Consider the following 19,635-nt stretch of genomic DNA (forward strand, 5'->3'; position numbering starts at 1 on the left):
ACATTTCTTTCGTTCCAAGCGACTTATCCAACTTGATGCTCTCCAAAAGTACCAGCACATCCTATTTTTGAATATCTACATACTGCAGCTTTTCAGTCAACAGCAAGTCATCACTACTGTCACTATGGTACTGAGTTAGTGATTAAGTAGCTCCTATGGGTTTATAAAATATATATTTTGGTCTTATGGTTGTATGGTCTCTCCGCAGCGGCGCAAGAGTGAAGATCGAGAGTGAAGATCGGAAATAGACCGTACCGTCTGATCTGCCTCCTCTGTCTAGTTACATCCGCCCTCATCGTGACAGTGGCCGCTCTCTCGATTCATGGTGAGTGGAACGGGCTCCGAGTGGAGTCATACCATAAGTAATGAGAATGGAATAAATTGTTATTGTTAAACACTGCAGTAACACCAACACCCCCCTTACCGTACGCTGATTAAAAACCACTCACCATAGGGAAGTAGGAGGAGGTCCTGAATTGTGAGTTTCTGGAACTGGGCAGAAGGCTGAAGAACAGGACCTCAAGGGTGGTGTTCTCTGGATTGCTGCCACTGTTAAGTGATAGTGATGGTAAGAACTGGAGGGGATGGCAGTTCAATGTGTGGCTGTGGGGTTGGTGCAGTGGGCAGGGTTTTATATTTTTGGATCATTGAGATCCCTTTTGAGGAAGGTGGGAACTGTACAGATTGAATGGGTTGCACCTGAACTCGAGGGGGAGCAATATCCTTGCAGGTCGGTTTGCTGTCAGGGTTCGGGAGGGTTTAAACTAATTTGCAAAGAAAATGGGAGCCGGAGCGATAGAACAGAATAAGGAGTGCATGGAGTAAAGCCAGATCGAACGTATAAAGAGGCGTTGTGGAAAGAGTAGCAGAACAAAGGGTATAAAGGTAGTAAGGAAGACGGGCAAAAGTGCGTGTATTTCAATGCAAGAAGCATCAGGAACAAAGGTGATGAACTGAGAGCTTGGATACATACATAGAATTATGATGAGTTGGTCATTACGGAGACTTGGCTGGCGCCAGGGCGATAATGGATTCTCAATGTTCCTGGAAGAAGAGGAGGGGTGGCATAACTGGTCAACTGCAGAAAGGGTGGGTAATGTAGCACTATCCTCTTTTGAGTCAGTATGGGTGGAATTCAGGAACTGGAAGGAAGAAGCTACTCTATTGGGAGTATTCTATATGCCCTCGGTAGCAGCAGAGATAGCGAGGAGCAGATTGGGAAGCAGATTTTCGAAAGGTGCCAAAATAAGAGTATGGATATCATGAATGACTTTAACTTCCCTAAAGTTGACTGGCATTTGCATAGTTCCAATTGTTTAGACAGGGCAGAGTTAGGTAGGTGTGTCCAGAACGGATTCCTGGCACGGTGTGTTGACAGGCCGACTGGGGGAATGCCATTACTAGTGTTACGTATTCAGACAACAATAATTATAGATGAGTTAGACGAAGGGTTTTATAACGAATAACACGTTTATTAAACACTGATAACAAACCCCCTTCAAAAGTAAACAAACCCAAACAATGATCCGAGCTCAGCTGCTGGCAGCTGCTCAGACAGTCCTTAATAGCGTTGCAGTCCCAAACAGTCTTTAAAGCGGTATTGAAAAGAACTCAAGTCTTTAATGAGATATGCCGAAAGAAAACAGACTTTAAAACGATATGCCGACAGTTCAAAAGCTCACGGTACTTTTAAAAGGAGAGACTTTTTAAAGCGATGTAAATTCTCTTCCACGTCGATGTCCTTCGATTCCCAGCGTCGAACTCCCACGTCGAATTTTATTAAATATAACAGTTTAAAGTGACTGACCTTCCTTCCACAATATTCTCAATCTCCCGCTTTTTCCAGCAGAGACTATCGTGAGAATAGTAAACGAAATCCTTCCGAATGAGGATCACACAAGGTTGAAGTCAATCCATCGAAAATCGATTCTTCTCTTCACTCTCCATTAGCAAAGAAACCGTTGGCTCTGACCTTTTAAACTTTAGGCATTATATAAAACTTCATTTTTAACTAAACTGCGTCATCACATTAAATCACACAGTAACATGAAGTCATCTTGGCAAATCCAGCCACGAACTGCCCCACCTGACAGGGTGGGTCTTCCTTTTATACCCTGTAGAAAAAACCTGTCACATGACCTCTACTGGCGGGAAAATGACATCACTCCACCGTTACCTCATGTCCAGTATAACTTCAACCCCAGTCACGTGACAAGGGTACCACTGTCACGTGTCACGGGTACGTAACACTAGATCCAATACTAGCTAACTAACCGGGTCAGGTCACAGAGCTGTCAGTGGGTGAACATCTGGGTGACAGTGACCACCGCTCCCTGACATTCAGCATTATCATCGAAAAGGATAGAATCAGAGAGGACAGAAAAAAATTTAATTGGAGAAGGGAAAATATGAGGCTATCAGGCTAAAATGTGCGGGTGTGAATTGGGATAATAATTTGCAGGGAAATGAACTATGGAATAGAACCATAGAACTACAGAACATTGCGGGACAGAAACGGGTCTTTTGGCCCTTCTTGGCTGTGGGTCTAGGTGTGAGTGAGCGTTCGGCGCGGACTAGAAGTTGTGAGAACATAGAACAGAATAGTACAGCACTTTACAGGCCCTTCGGCAGACAATGTTGTAACAACCCTCAAACCCTGTCTCCCATATAACCTCCCGCCCCCCCCCCAGCATATACCTGTCTAGTAGTCACTTAAACTTCTCTCGTGTATCTGCCTCCACCACTGACTCAGGCAGTGCATTCCACTCTCTGAGTGAAAAACCTTCCTCTAATATCCCTCTTGAACTTCCTTCCCCTTACCTTAAAGTCATGTCCGCCTGTACTGAGCAGCGGTGCCCTGGGGAAGAAACGCTGACATTCCACTCTATCTATTCCTGTTAATATCTTGTACACCTCTATCATGTCTCCTCTCATCCTCCTTCTCTCCAAAGAGTAAAGCTCTAATTCCCTTAATCTCTGTTCATAATCTCTACTCTCTAAACCAGACAGCATCCTTGTAAATCTCCTCTGTACCCCTTCCAATGCTTCACGTCTTTCCTATAGTGAGGTGACCAGAACTGGACACGGTACTCGAATTGTGGCCTAAGCAGTGTTTTTTTCGAGCTGCATCATTACATCGTGTCTCTTAAACTCTATCCCTCGATTTATGAAAGCTGACACACCATATGCTTTCTTAACCACCCTATATAACTGTGAAGCACCTTTCAGGGATCTGTGGACTTGTACCCCCAGATCACTCTGCTCCTCCACACTACAAAGTATCCTGCCGTTTACTTTGTACTCTGTCTTGGAGTTTGTCCTTCCAAAGTGAACCACCTCACACTTCTCCGGGTTGAATTCCATCTGCCACTTCTCAGACCACTCTTGCATCCTATCAATGTTTCTCTGCAATCTTCGACAATCCTCAACTCTATCTACAAATCCACCAACCTTTGTGTCGTCTGAAAAATTGCAAACCTACCCTTCTACCACCATATCCAGGTCGTTGATAAAAATCACGAAAATTAGAGGTCCCAGAACAGAACCTTGTTGGGACACCACTAGTCAAAACCCTTCATTTTTCTGCCCATTCACGCTGACCTGCACTTGGGCCATATCCCTCCGTACAGCTCTCATCCATGTACCTGTCCAGGATTTAAAAGTGTGCCTCCATTTACAACCTCATCTGCAGCTCATTCGACGACCGACTGTCTGTGTGAAGTTGCCCCCACTCAATGTTCACTTTAATCTTTCCCCTTCACCCTTAACCCATGTCCTCTGTTTTTGTTTGCTTCTCCCCTAACCTCAATGGAAAAGCCTATCCACGTCAACTCTATCTATCCCCTCATTATTTTAAATACCTCAATCCAGTTCACACTCAACCTTCTACGCTCCAAAGAATAAAGTCCTAACTTGTTCAGCCTTTCTCTTTAAGTTAGTTGCTGAAACCCAGGTAAAATTATAGTAAATCTTCTCTGTACTCTCTCTATTCTGTTGATATCATTCTTATAATTCGGTGACCAGAACTGTACACAATACTCCAAATATGGCCTTATCAATCCCCTGCATATTTTTAAACATGCATCCCAACTCCTATATTCAATGCTCTGACTTATAAAGGACAGCATACTAGCAGTTTTCTTTATCGCCCTATCTACTTGAGATTCTACCTTCTGGGAGCACTATTCCCAGATCATCTGTTCTACTTCATTCTTCAATGGCCGACCATTTACCATATATGTCCTATTTTGATTAGTCCTAACAAAATGTAGCACTTCTCTCATCAGCATTAAACTCCATCTGTCACCTTTCAGCCCACTCTTCTAACTAGACTAAACCTCTCTGAAAGCATAGAAAACCTACTTCATCTTCCACAACGCCACCTATCGTAGTATCATCTGCATACTTACTAATCCAATTTACCACTCCATCATCCAGATCATTTATGTATATGACAAATAAAATTGTACACAGTACAGATCCATGAGGCACACCACTGGTCACCGGCCTCCAACCTGACAAACATTTATCCACCACTACTCTCTGGCATCGCCCATCCAGCCACTGTTGAATACATTTTACTACTTCAATATTAGTACCTAACGATTGAAACTTCCTAACTAACTCATCGGTGTAGAACCTTGCCAAATCTATTCAACCTTTCTTTGTAACTCAGTTTCTCAAGTCCCGGCAACATCCATGTAAACCTTCTCAGCATTCTTACCTTATTAATATCTTTCCAGTAATTCGGTGACCGAAACGTCACACAATACTCCAAATTCTTCCTCACCAATGCCTTATACAACCTCACCATAACGTTCCAATTCTTATACTAAATACTTTGATTTATAAAGGCCAATGTACCAAGAGGTCTCGTTACTACCCTATTTACCTGTGACGGCACTTTTAGGGAATTTTGTATCTGTATTCCCAGATCCCTCTGTTTTACTGCATTCTTCAGTGCCCTACGATTTACCTTGCATGTTCTCCTTGGTTTGTCCTTCTAAAGTGCAATACTTCACTCTTGTCTGTATTAAACTCCATCTGCCATTCTTCAGCCTATTTTACCAGCTGGTACAAATACCTCTGCAAGCTTTGAAAATCTTCCTCACTGCCCACTACACCTCCAATCTTTGTATCATCAGCACATTTGCTGATCCAATTTACTACTTAAAATTCCAGATCATTGATATAGATAACAAATAACAATGGACCTAGCACTGATCCCTGTGGCACACCACTAGTCACTGGACATATGGTCGATGTTCAGGGAACACTTGCAGGATGTTAGGGATAACTTTGTCTCGGTGAGGAAGATAAAGAATGGTAGGGTGAAGCAACCATGGTTAACAAGTGAGGTGGAAAATCTAGCAGGTGGAAGAAGGCAGAATACATGTTGTTTAGGAAGCAAGGAACAGATGGGTCTATTGAAAAATATAAGATAGCAAGAAAGGAGCTTAAGAGCGTCTCAGGAGAGCCAGAAGCGGACATGAGAAGGCCTGGGCGAGTAGGGTAAGGCATTCCTCCGTTATGTGAAGAATAAAAGGAAGACAGGAGTGAAGGAAGGACCGAATAGAGATAAAGGTGGGATAAAGTTGTGCCTGGAGATTGCGGAAGGGAGCGAGGTCTTCAATGAATACTTATCTTCGGTATTCACCAATGAGAGAGAACTTGATGACGGTGAGGACAATATGATGGACGTTGATGTTCTGGAGCATGTTGATTGTAGTTGAGATGAGGTGTTGGAGTTGTTAAAATTCATGAGAATGGGTAAGTAAAGGGGCCTGACGGAATGTTCCCCAGGCTGCTCCACGAGGTGAGGGTAAAGATTGCTGAGCCTCTGGTTAGGATCGTTATGTCCTCGTTCTCCACAGGAATGGTACCAGAGAATTGGAGGGAGGCGAATGTTGTCCCCTTGTTCAAAAATGGTAGTAGTGATAGGGATAGGGTAGTAGGGATATAAAGGTCTGCTTAGGCCACCCTTGGAGTACTGTGTCCAGTTCTGGTCACCTCACTATAGGAAGGATGTGGAAGCACTGGAAAGGATACAGAGATTTACCAGGATGCTGCCTGGTTTATAGAGTATGGATTATGATCAGAGATTAAGGGAGCTAGGGCTTTACTCTCTCGAGAGAAGGAGGATGAGAGGAGACATGATAGAGGTGCACAAGATTTTAACAGGAATAGCTAGTGTGGACAGCTATAATTATATTAATTATAGAAAGTGAGCCTTACGTCTGTGGTGGGAAAGCTGTTGGAAAAGATTCTTAGAGATAGGATCTATGGGAATTTGGAGAATCATATTCTGTTCAGGGACAGTCAGCATGGCTTTGTGAAGGACAGATCGTGTCTAACAAGCCTGATAGATTTCTTTGAGTTGGTGACCAGGCATATAGATGAGAGTACTGCTGTGGATGTGATCCACATGGATTTTAGTAAGGCATTTGACAAAGTTCCACACGGTAGGCGTATTCGGAAAGTCTGAAGGCATGGGATCCAGGGAGGTTTGGCCGGGTGGATTCAGAATTGACTTTCCTGCAGAAGGCAACCGGTCGTGGTGGAGGAAGTACATTCAGAATGGAGCTTTTTAACTAGTGGTGTCCCACAAGGATCTGGTCTGGGACCTTTAATTTCCGTGATTTTTATTAACGACCTGGATATGATGATAGAAGTGTGGGTTAGCAAGTTTGCAGACGACACAATGGTTGGTCGTGTTGTAGATAGTGTAGGGGATTGTCGAAGTTAAGAAGACGGCAGTTCAAGGGGGATATTAGAGGAAGGTTTTTCACTCAGAGAGTGTTTGGTGCGTGGAATGCACTGCCTGAGTCAGTGTTGGAGGCAGATCTAAGAGAGAAGTTTAAGAGACTACAAGACAGGTATATGGAGGAATTTATATCGGATGCAGCGTTAGAGGGTTGGCACAGCATTGTGGGTTGAAGGGCCTATAATGTGCTGTACTATTCTATGTTCTATGGTCTCACAACTCTTAAACTCTATCCCTCGACTTTTGATTGCTAATACCCCATACGCTTTCTTAAGTACCCTATCTACCTGTGAGGCAAATTTTAGGGATCTGTGGACATGTACACCCAGATCCCTCTGCTCCTCCACACTACCTTGTGTCCTGCCATTTACTTTGTACACTGCCTTGGAGGTTGTCCTTACAAAGTGTATCACCTCACACTTCTCCGGGTTGAACACCAACTGACACTTCTCAGCCAACTTCTGCATCCAATCAATGTCTCTCTGCAATTTTCCACAATCCTCTATATTACAACATCAGCAAACTTTTTGTCGTCTGCAAACTTGCCAACACACCCTTCTACCCCCACATCCAGGTCGATAATGAAAATCACGAAAAGTAGAGGTCCCAGAACAGATCCTTGATGGACAGCACTGGTCACAACCTTCCAATCCTAATGTACTTCCCCTACCACAACCCTCTGTTTTCTTCAGAAAAAAATAAATAACGCATTCACCTGGCCAAATGTCCCTGTATCCCAAGCCTTCTGATTTTATGAATTAGCCTACAGTGTGGAACCTTGGCAAACGTCTTACTAAACGCCATCTATATCATATCTACTTCATTACTCTCATCTGTAAGTTTGGTCAACTCCTCAGGTAAATCTATCAGGCTTGTTAGACACGATCTGTCTCTCATAAAGCCATGCTGACGGTCCCTGATCAGACCATTATTCTCTAAATTCCCATAGATCATCTGTCAAAGAATCTTTTCCAACAGCTTTCCCACCACCGACGTAAGGCTCACTGGTCTATAATTACCCGGACTATCCCGACTACCTTTTTCGAGCAAGAGGACAACTTTCGCCTCCCCCCAATTCTGCGGTACCATTCCCGTGGACAACGAGGACAGAAAGATCCTAGCCTCTTCCTTCGCCTCGTGAAGCGGCCTGGGGTGTATTCCATCAGGCCCCGGGGACTTTTCCGTCCTAATGCATTTTAACAACTCCAACACCTCCTCTCCGTTAATATAAATATGGTCCAGAACATCCACCTCACTCATATTGTTCTTTCCGTCATTAAATTCACTCTCATTGATGAATACCGAAGAGAAGTATTCATTGTGGACCTCGCTCACCTCCACAGCCTCCAGGCACATCTTCCCACTTTTATCTCTAATTGGTCCTCCCATTACTCTTGTCATCCTTTTGTTCTTCACATAATTGAAGAAAGCCTTGGGGTTTTCCTTTACCCTACACGCCAAAGCTTTCTCATGACCCCTCCTTGCGCTTCTCAGACCTTCTTAAGCTTCTTTCTTGCTACCCTATATTCCTCAATAGACCCATCTGATCCTTGCTTCCTAAACCTCATGTATGCTGCCTTCTTCCACCTGACTAGATTTTCCACTTCACTTATAACCCATGGGTCCTTCACCCTACCATTCTTTATCTTCTTCACCGGGACAAATTTATCCCTAACGTCCGGCAAGATATCCATAGTACATTTCCCTGCAAAAACATCATCCCTATTCACACCCGCATGTTCTAGCCTTATAGCCTCATAATTTCCCCTTCCCCAATTAAACATTTTCCTGTCCTCTCTGATTCTATCCTTTTCCATGATATTGCTAAAGGCCAGGGAGCGGTGATCACTGTCGCCCAGATGCTCACCCACTGAGAGATCCGTGATCTGACCCGGTTCGTTAACTAATACTAGATCTAGTATGGCATTCCCCCTAGTCGGCATGTTAGCATAGTGTGACAGTAATTCGTCCTGGACACACTAAACAAACTCTGCCCTATCTAAGCCCTTGTATCTAAACACGTGCCGATCAATATTAGGGAAGTTAAAGTCACCTATGATAACAACCCTGTTATTTTTGCACCTTTTCAAAATCTGCCTTCTAATCTGCTCCTCTGTACCTCTGCTGCTACCAGTAGAATACCCCCAGTACAGTAACTGCCTCCCTTTTCCTGACTTCCACCCATACAGACTCAAAAGAGGATCCGGCTACATTACCCACCATTTCTGTAGCTGTAATAGTATCCCTGACCAGTAATACCACCCCTCTGCCCCTTTCCCACCTCTCTATCTCTTTTAAAACACTGGAGTCCAGGAATATTGAGAATCCATTCCTGCCCTGGTGCCAGCCAAGTCTCCGTAATGGCCACTACATCATAATTTCATGTATGTATCCAAGCTCTCAGTTCATCACCTTTGTTCCTGATGCTTCTTGCATTGAAGTACACACACTTTAGCCCTTCTACGTTACTATCTTTACACCCTTTATTCGGCTTCTCTTTCCTCAATGCCTCTCTATATTTTAAATCTGGCTTTACTCCATGCACTTCTTTCACTTCTGTATCGCTCCGGGTCCCATCCCCCTTGCAAATTAGTCTAAACCCTCGCGAACCATGCTAGCAAACATACTTGCAAGGGTATTGCTGTACCTCGATTTCCGGTTCAACCCATACAATCTGCACACGTCCTAACTTCCGCAGAATAGATCCCAATGATCCAAAAATCTTAAACCCTGCACCAGCTCCGCAGCCACGCATTCAACTGCTGTCTCCTCCAATTCTTACCATCGCTATCACGTAGCACTGGCAGCAATCCTGAGAACGCCACCCTTGAGGTCCTGATCTTCAGCCTTCTGTCTAGTTCCCGAAACTCACACTTCTGCACCTCATCACTCTTTCAGCCAATGTCGTTGGTACCAACATGTATCACGACTTCTGGTTGCTTTCCCTCTCGTACCAGGATGTCATGCACCCGGTCAGAGACATCCTGGGCCCTGGCACCCGGGAGGCAACAAACCATGCGGGTTTCCTTCTCACATCCACAAAATCTCCTGTCTGCTCCCCTGACTATAGAGTCTCCAATGACGACAGCTCTCCTCCTCTCCATCCCACCCTTCTGCACCACAGGGTCAGACTCAGTGACAGAGGCCCTGCCACCGTGGCTCACACCTGGTCGGTCATTCTCGCCAACAGCATCTTTAAGTGAGGTAATGGTGTAGCTCTATAAAACTTAAGTTAGGCCACACTTGGAGTACTGTGCACGGTTCTGATCGCAACACTATAGGAAGGATGTGGAAGCATTGGAAAGTGTACAGGGGAGATTTACCAGGATGCTGCCTGGTTTAGAGAGTATGCATTATGATCAGAGATTAAGGGAGCTAAGGTTTTCCTCTTTGGAGAGAAGGAGGATGAGAGGAGACATGATAGGGGTATACAAGATATTAAGAGGAATAGATAGAGTGGACAGCTAGCGTCTCTTCCCCAAGGGAGCACTGCTCAAAACAACAGAACCTGGCTTTAAGGTAAGGGGTAGGAAGTTGAATGGGGATATCTGAGGAAGTTTTTAAAAAAAAAAAATAGTCAGACAATGGTTCGTACGTGGAATGCAGTGCCTGAGTCAGTAGTGGATGCAATTCATCAGTGAAATTTAAGAGGCTGCTGGACAGGTATGTGGGGAGTTATATGTGGGGCAGGGTTTACGGGTCGGCATAACATTGTGGGCCGAAATGCCTGTACTGTGCTGTACAATTCTATGCTCTATCTTCTATAACACGGACGCACCCCTGACCGTGATAAAAACACGGCCTTGACCGTAACACAATCAAGACTCGTCCTGACACCGACACGCCATTCACCATAACATCAACAATGCCGTTACCGTAGCACGGTCGCGACCTTCAAAGAGACACAGATACATTCCTAACCGCGACACCGACACGACCATCGCCTGGACACGCACATGGCTGTCACACTGACCGCATGGAACCCTTCAGTAACATCGACATCCCCCTGACCGTGTCACTGATAAACTCCTCAAGGCGACACCGAAACACATCTCACAGTGACACTGACACGTTCTTCACCGTGACGCTGAGGTTGCGTACACCGTGACATCATCACGCTCCTCAACGTGATCCGCTCCGCACCGCATCGTGAAAAAGACTCAGACGTCACTGTAATACCCCATACCGTGACAGTATCGCTCCTCAACATAAGACCAATGCACCGCTCACTGAGGCAATTACCCTCACCTCACCCTGACACAGGCAAACTACTTACCGCGATACAGACACCTAAATTCACAATGAGACCGACATAGTCCTCTCCGTGATACCAACACACACCTCAGTGTGACCCTCTCACACAAACCGTGGCCAGGACATATCTCTCACCGTGACACAGACATACCCCTCTCTCTGAAACCAGCGAACCCCGCACCATGACACAGACACTCCACCCACCGTGACACCACAAGCCCCCTCACCCTGACATTTTCCTCGTCTTGACATCGAGATACACTTCATTCTGATCGAGCACAACTCTGGCCGGGGCACAGAAACTCCTATCACAGTGACACCCACACGTTCCTCACAGCAACTCGGACATGCCCCGCACGATACTGACGCAGACCCCCATGGAAACAACAAAACCTTCACTGGGACATTGATATACCCCCTAGCGCGACACAGACACGCCCGTCAACGTGGCGCCGACGCCTCTCACTGTGACATTAGCACATCCTTCACTGTGTCACCCTTCACCGTGACACTGACACAACACTCTCTGTGACCCGTTCGGTAGCGTGACGCTGACTCACGTGTCACTGTAAACGCTAAACTTCCTTCACCATCTCTCTCAGTATCACAGATCCGTCAGTCTTACGAAACATGTCACCGAAACTCTAATCTGTCCGTTCTTAAACGAATGAACAGTGATCTCCGTCACCAGTTCACTGAGATGGAAACGAAGTACAGATCTGTCAACGAAACCAAGGCTCAAATCTGTGAATTGTTGACCAGCAGAAGAGGTAAGACATCATCCCCCTCTTTCACCCGCTCCTCATCACAGGGCAGGCATGGAGAGAGGAAGCGTCACTCTGTGCTTGACATCGGGAGAGTGTGAAGAGATGGTATGGAGGGTGATTCACTCTGTGTTTGACCTGGCGAGCGTGATGGGATTGCATGGAGGAAGTTTCCCTCTGTCACTGAACCCAGAGAGTGTGATGGGACGTTGTGGAGGTGGATTCACTCTGTGTCTGAACACGGGATTGTGAGACGTAACATTACAGCTTCACGCTATGTCTCACTCTGGGAGTGTCTGATGGGACAGTATGGATCCAACTTCAGTCTGTGTGTGACAGCGGGATTGTCTGATGGGTCACTGCCCAGAGAGATACACCCCATGTCTGGCCCCTGAAGTGTGTTATGGCACGGTGGAGAGAGCTTTTCACTCTGAATCAAGGAGTGTTTGACGGGATGGTGTGGAGGGAGATTCACTCTGTGTCTGAATCCGGGAGTGTGTGATGGGATCGCAGAGAGAGAGCGTTTGTGTTTGATTCCAGGAGTGGTGATGGGACAGTGCAGATGGATGTTTACTTTATGTGAAAACGAATTGTGTCATTGGATATTGTGGAGGGAGTCTGACCCCGTGAGTGTGCCATCGGAGGGTGTGGCACTATGACCCGCCAGGAAATGCGTGATGGGACGTAAGGATGGAGATTCACAATGTGCTATACTAGGGAGTGTGAGATGGGGTCGTGTGGAGGCAGCTTCCCTCTGTGTCTGAAATTTGCTATGTGGTGCGTTGAGAAGCAGACGATGGAGAATCACTCTCACTCTGATATTCGTCCTGTGTTCTGAGGGAGTTTCTTTCTGTGTCTGACCGCTGAAGAGTGTAATGGGGCCGTGGAGAGAGAGATTCACATTGTGTCTGATCAAGCTGTGTGTCATTAGACTTTGCAGAGGATCTAAATTCTGTTCTCTGATCCAGGGAGTGTGTGAGGGGCGGTGCTGAGGGAGCCTTACTCTGTGTCTGACCCCGGGAGAGTGTGAGGGGCGGTGTACAAGGAGTAACACACAGAATCTGACCCGGGAAGAGTGTGACCGGACGGTGTGCAAGAAACTTCACATCACGTCTGACCGCTGGAATGAGTGCCTGTGTCTGACTCCGAGAGTGTTTAATGGGACAATGTAGACGGAAGCTTCACTCCACGTCTGACTCCGGGCGTTTATAAAAGTCAGTGTGCACGGAGCTTCACTCCACGTCTGACTCCGGGCGTTTATAAAAGGCAGTGTGCACGGAGCTTCACTCCACGTCTGACCCCGGGCGTTTATAAAAGGCAGTGTGTACGGAGCATCACTCCACGTCTGACCCCGGGCGTTTATAAAAGGCAGTGTGCACGGAGCTTCACTCCACGTCTGACCCCGGGCGTTTATAAAAGTCAGTGTGCACGGAGCTTCACTCCACGTCTGACACCGGGCGTTTATAAAAGGCAGTGTGCACGGAGCTTCACTCCACGTCTGACCCCGGGCGTTTATAAAAGGCAGCGTGCACGGAGCTTCACTCCACGTCTGACACCGGGCGTTTATAAAAGACAGTGAGGACGGAGCTTCACTCCACGTCTGACGCCTGGAGTGTGTGATGGGTCCGTGGAGAGAGAGATTCCAACTGTGTCTCACCTCGTGTATGTACGATTGGAATCTGTGTTTGACACAGTGCGCGTGTGATGAGTAGCTATGGCGGGAATGGGGGGTGGGTGAGAGGTTTTGGGTTTTTGGTTATGCGTGTGTCTGACACAGGGAACGTTGACGCATGCCTGGAGAGGAGACATGATAGAGGTATACAAGATATTAAGTGGAATAGATAGAGTGGACAGCCAGCGCCTCTTTCCCAGGGCACCACTGTTCAACACATGATGACATGGATTTACGGTAAGGGGAAGAATGTTCACCGGGGATATTAGAGGAAGGTATTTCACTCAGAGAGTGGATGGTGCGTGGAATGCACTGCCTGAGTCAGTGGTGGAGGCAGATACACCAGTGAAGTTTAATAAACTACGAGACAAGTATATGGAGGAATTTAAGATAGGGGGTTATATGGAATGTAAGGTTTGAGGGTCGGCATAACATTGTGGGCCGAAGGACCTGTAATGTTCTGTACTATTCTATGTTCTATGTTTAAGAGTCGCCAGGTAATGATGCTGCTCTGGAAAAGTCTGTTTAGGCCATACTTGGAGTACTGTGTCCAGTTCTGGTCGCCTCACTATAGGAAGGATGCGGAAGCATTGGTAAGGGTACAGAGGAGATTTACCAGGATGCTGCCTGGTTTAGAGATTATGGATTATGATCAGAAATTAAGGGAACTAGGGCCTTACAAAGAGAGAAGGAGGATGAGAGGAGACATGTCGGAGGTGTATAAGATATTAAGAGGAATGTATAGAGTGGATAGCCTGCGCCTATTCTGCAGGGCACCACTGATCAGTACAAGAGGACATGGCTTTAAGGTAAGGGGTGGGAAGTTCATGGGGGATATCAGAGGAAGGTTTTTTACTCAGAGAGTGGTTGGTGTGTGGAATGCGCTGCCTGAGTCAGTAGTGGAGACAGATCTAAGAGAGAAGTTTAAGAGACTACAAGACAGGTATATGGAGGAATTTAAGGTAGGGGGATATATGGGAGGAAGGGTTTAAGTGTCGGCACAGCATTGTGGGCCACACGGCATTTACTGTGCTGTATTATTCTATGTCCCATGTTCTATTCACCCTGGGTCTTGACCCCGGGAGTGTGCGATGGACGGTGTGGAGAGAAATTCACTGTGTCTGATCCTTTTGAATTTACGATGAGACGTTGTGGAGGGATATTCACTCTGTGCCTGACCACAGGTGTGCGTGATGGTACCCCGTGGAGGGAATTTCACTCTGTGTGTCACCCCGGGTGTGTGTGAGACAGGAAAGTCTGAAGGGAGATTCACTCTGTGTCTCACTGTTTCTTCTTCCTCATTTCCAGAGCAAACGTGTTCCAAGGACTGGGTCACAAATAAAGACCGGTGTTATCACGTATCCACGTTTCATACATCTTTCCAAAATGCGAAGCAAGAATGTTCAAACCTATATTCAAGGCTGATGGAAATCAATTCAAGGGACGAAGCGGTATGTGCCACAGCACGAGAAGATCCCACAGTAAGACAGGAATCATCGCACACTCCCGGGGTCAGACACAGAGTGAATCTCCCTCCACACCGTCCCATCTCACACTCCCGGGGTCAGACACAGAGTGAATCTCGGTCCACACCGTCCCATCGCAAACTCCCGGGGTCAGACACTGAGTTAAGCTCCCTCCTCTCCGTGCCATCACACACTCCCGGGGTCAGACACAGAGTGATTCTCGCTCCACACCGTCCCATCACACACTCCCGGGGTCAGACACAGAGTGAATCTCCCTCCACACCGTCCCATCACACACTCCCGGGGTCAGACACAGAGTGAAGCTCCTTCCAGACAGACCCATCCCAGATTTCTTTTGTAATCAGCTGAGAGAAGCTCAGTACATATTTTTCGATTCTGGGCATTAATCAAGTAAATTTAACTTCCCAGCGCTTTGTATCCCACAATCTTCTGGACGACAAACTTGCTTACTGGATTGAAAAATGTGAAAACGGGTGAGATTATCACTAATGTGTGGGGTGAAGATTGGTTATTGCGATAGTCCTGACGGAAGAAAATGGGATTCGTTTACGGACTGAGTAGTTTCGTGGGAAAAGCGACGGGCATTGGAATTTGTTTGTAGACTGTACGAGGGTAGGGGGCAGGGTGGCACGATGGGAACATTTTGGGGCCGATATGTGTCTGTCGGGGATGGACACGGCAGTGGGAATTTTTCGGAAACTGCCAGAGGACAGTTTGGATAGATCAGTGACAGAGATTATTTCGGTCCTGACTGATGTGGGTGAGGACAGCGCGGTGCAGTGGGATTATTTTGGAGACACTCGCCAGGCTGTAAGGATAGGGAGCAACAGTGGGATTAGTTTAGTGAACGACATAGTTCTGAGGGGCGAGAGTAGGACAACTGGATTAGTTTGGAGACCGATACAGGGTGATAGACACACAGTGGGTTAATGGAATTAGTTTGCGAGTTGAGGCAAGGATGTGGGAGAGAGCGTGCCAGTGGTATAAGTCGGGAGGCGGACCAGAGGCTATGGGGAGAGCGCGGTGTATTGGGATATGTCAGGAGACAGACAAGAATCTCTGGGTAGAGGAAGGGGCAACGAGATGAACCTGGAACCACACAGGGTTGAGGGAAGAGTGTGGAACAGTGGGATTCATTTCGGGACAGCCATAGTTCTGTGGGGAGACGGTGGGACAGGGGGGTTTGTTCGCGGACTGAAACAGATCAGAGTGGGGAGGGTGGTCCTGTTCGATTCGGATGGGGACTGAAAGAGGTCTGTGGCGGGGAAGCGGTTCGGTGGGATTAGTTTGGGGGCTACAAGGCTGTGGGGAGATATTGGGTCAGTACGATTAGTTTGGGAACTGACACAGGATTGTGGGGAGACATTGGGACCGTGGTATTTTTCTGGGTACCGGCACGGGGCTGTGGGGAGAGAGTGGTTGAGTGGGATGAGTTTGGGGACTGAAAGGGGACTGTGGTGAGAAAGCGTTTCGGTGGGATCACTTTGGGGGACACGGGGTTGTGGGGAGACATTGGGTCTGTACGATTAGTTTGGGGACTGACACAGTGTTGTGGGGAGACATTGGGACCGTGGTATCTGCCTGGGTACTGACACGGGGCCGTGGGGGGAGAGTGGTTGAATGGGATGAGTTTGGGGACTCACACAGGCAATTAGGAGAGATCGAATTCATGGGATTAGCTTGGGGACGGTCTCGGCTCGGGTCCTCCACTGAAGCTGTTTTGTCTCTGTTGAAATTTATTAACCCTCCTGGTTAGGACTGTGGGCTGGAGTCTCCTGTACAAGGCGTCCCCGGGAACGCCCGAATGCATTCAGTGCGGAACGAGTAACACTTGTGTTGGTGATCGAAATTTCATCTGCGAGAGGTCGGCACCTTTGTTCCCGGACGTTCCTGAAAAGATCCAGGGTCTCTGTCAACAGCCAGTGGAGTCAACATGAATCAAGTGACTACCCCAATTTTCTCCTCCTTCTGTCCCCTTCACTCTCCCTCCTAAATCCTTTCAAATTCGCTCCCCACCCTTTCTGTCCCTCCGTCCTACTCCATCTCCTCCTTTTGTCACCATCATATTATCCCCAGCAGACACCGACAAACCCCTCTCGCCGTCTATCCCCTTCGTTCTCGCCACTGCCGCCGTACCGCTCTTCCTAGTTTCCTCTACTTCCTCTCTACCCCTCAGCTCCCCTTATTCCCTCGAACATTCACCGCCTGCACTTTCTGTGCTCCCTCTGCACTCCTCTTACACCTCTCTCCCCTTCCCTCCTCAGGAACTCTCTACCTCCACTCCCCGTTCTCTCTATACCCTCCGTCTCCCTGATCTCTCTCTCTCTCTTTCTCCTTTCCACTCACTCTCACCTCAATCCTGTCCCCTCTGGTGCTCGATAACCCAACCCTGAGTGAAAGACTGTGCGCATTCCCACTGTCTGTGCCCCTCCCGGGTTTATGGAACTCTGTGAAGGTTATAACTACGCTCCAGTGAATAAAGTCCCAACCTTCCTTCCCTCCAACCATAAATCAGTCCTTCGAGTTTCGGCAATATCCCAGTAGAACTCCCTGTACAATAAATCCAGTTCACTGACATTTTTCCTAAAGCAGGGCGGCCTCACCGACGTCTTGTACCACGGGAACGTGACCTCCCGCCTCCTGTACTCAGTGTGACTGGTAAAGACCAGCGTGCCAAGTGCCCTGTCCACCCTATCGGATGTTTTCCACCGGAATCGCTATTTCAATTTTTATCTGAAGCTTATAACCCCTGGAATTTGTTCTTTTGAAGCATCAGTACGGAGCAAAGATGTACAATTAATGTAAATTTGATATATTAATAAACACCGCAGAAATGTCGACTTCTTGCTGATGCATTGAAAGATGTGATGGGGCAGGGGAAGAAGCGGTTCCTGAATCGCTGTGTGTGGGTGTTCTGTCTCCCGGAGCTGTCAAATACTCCCCCTGTAATACCACGTCCAATCCCGTTATCATTCCTGTGAACCCTCTCCAATGTCTCACATCCCCTGTGAGATAAGCGATCGAGACCTGTCCACAAAACTCAAAATGTGACCTCAACAGTGACGTATTAAGCCTGAGAATGACGTCCTTGCTTTGACGTTCCAGTCCTCTCGAAATGAATGCTGTCATCGCATTTGCCTTCATCACCACCGGCTCAAGCTGCAGGTTAAACTTCTGGGAAGCTGCACGAAGTCTCCCAAATCCCTCTGCACCGCAGACTGTTTTTAACCCTTACACACAGTGCCGGTCATGTTTGACCCGTTTTGACATTTGACAACAGTAAAAACACCCTGAAGGTTTATACTTTTGTACAGGTGCTACAAATGTTTGTACATTGAGGCTGCTTCGGGTCGGATTTGACCCGTATCTATTGAAATGGATTTTAGATCTCTGGAAAATTAATTACATATTCATCACCCATTTATTAACGTCAGATAGGCTATTTATACATACGAAATAGATCTGCGGTTCAAACTTTGTATAGACACATGTTATGAGGGGATTCTTGGGCCGGTTCAAAATTGACCCAGACCATTCTGTGAAGGTATAGAATATGAACAGGCTGCCTGGGTTAAAAAAAAAAAATCCCTCCCTTCAGAAAACATTTAGAAAATATTCTACGATTTTTTTTTTGAATGACCATACGATTCCCAGCACTGTATTCATTCAGCCGCGTCTATTCCCATTATCCTAATCTCTCTGAGCTCTTCTGCAGCCCCCCTGCTTCCTCAGCACAACCTGTCGCTCGGTAACGTTGCTACCGACTGTGGTTTCCGGATGAGGGAGTTTCTCATCCCGTTGCAGAGGGACGGACACCAGCCCGGGATTTGGAGTCGGTGATTGAAACTGGGAGCACGTGCGCGCTGAATAATCCACATCCTGTCACGCGCGCTCACAGTATCCGGGACAGAATTCCAGACGACTGGGATGGCGGAGCGCTAGGAATTGCTGAGAGGGGAGAGTGGAGGACGGAGGGGGTTTAGCTCTCCTATCGACTTGGGTAGTGTGTGATGCGATTGTGCGGGTTTTGAGCTGGGAAGTTGCAGCTGAACGAAACAATATCTGAACGGTGAATGTGTGAAGGGATGGGGAACAGGGAATTCACTCTGTGTCTGTACCAGAAAGAATGTGATGGGACAGAGTCGAGGGAGCATCACGTGTTTGATGCCGGGGATCTGCCATGGGACGGTGTGGAGGGAGCTGCACTCTGTGTCTTCTCCGGAAAGTGTGTGACGGGACGGTGTGGAGGGATCTTCACACTGTGTCTGATCCCTGGAGTGTGTTTTAGCACGGCGTGGGGGGAGACGCACTCTGTGTCTGAGCCCAGCAGTGTGTGATGGGACAGTGTGGAGGGAGATTCAGTCTCTCTCTGTCTCCGGAAATACGTTATACGACTGTGAGTGGGAGCTTCACTCCTCTTCCGAAAATTTGGGACAGTGCGGAGGGAGATTCACTCCTTGTCTGACCCGGAACTTGTGTGATGTAATGTTGGTGAGGGAGCTTCACTCAGCGTCTGACTCCGGGTTCGGGAGCGAGGAAATGTGTGCATTATAAACCAGTGCCTCGCGTTTGTTTGAACAACAACCAATCCGCAAGGCGGGTTCATCAGCAAGAGAAAATAAAGATAGAAGCATAGGAACATAGAAAACCTACAGCACAATGCAGGCCCTTCGGCCCACAATGTTCTGCCGAACA

The 19,635-nt window shown here is 47.3% G+C and overlaps 1 protein-coding gene across 1 annotated transcript; it reads left to right on the forward strand.

The window, feature by feature from the left end:
- Positions 1-231: 231 nt before the first annotated feature.
- LOC140719923 (snaclec bitiscetin subunit beta-like) lies at positions 232-17,663 on the forward strand. The gene is made up of 6 exons (XM_073034846.1): positions 232-325; positions 11,620-11,787; positions 14,762-14,904; positions 15,349-15,413; positions 16,697-16,882; positions 17,530-17,663. The coding sequence occupies exons 2-5, from the start codon at positions 11,685-11,687 to the stop codon at positions 16,875-16,877; spliced, it is 492 nt and encodes a 163-aa protein (XP_072890947.1). The 5' UTR covers positions 232-325; positions 11,620-11,684; the 3' UTR covers positions 16,878-16,882; positions 17,530-17,663.
- The last annotated feature ends 1,972 nt before the right edge of the window (positions 17,664-19,635 follow it).

This window comes from Hemitrygon akajei, unplaced genomic scaffold, assembly GCF_048418815.1.
Source record: "Hemitrygon akajei unplaced genomic scaffold, sHemAka1.3 Scf000033, whole genome shotgun sequence".
NCBI classification, from domain to species: domain Eukaryota; kingdom Metazoa; phylum Chordata; class Chondrichthyes; order Myliobatiformes; family Dasyatidae; genus Hemitrygon; species Hemitrygon akajei.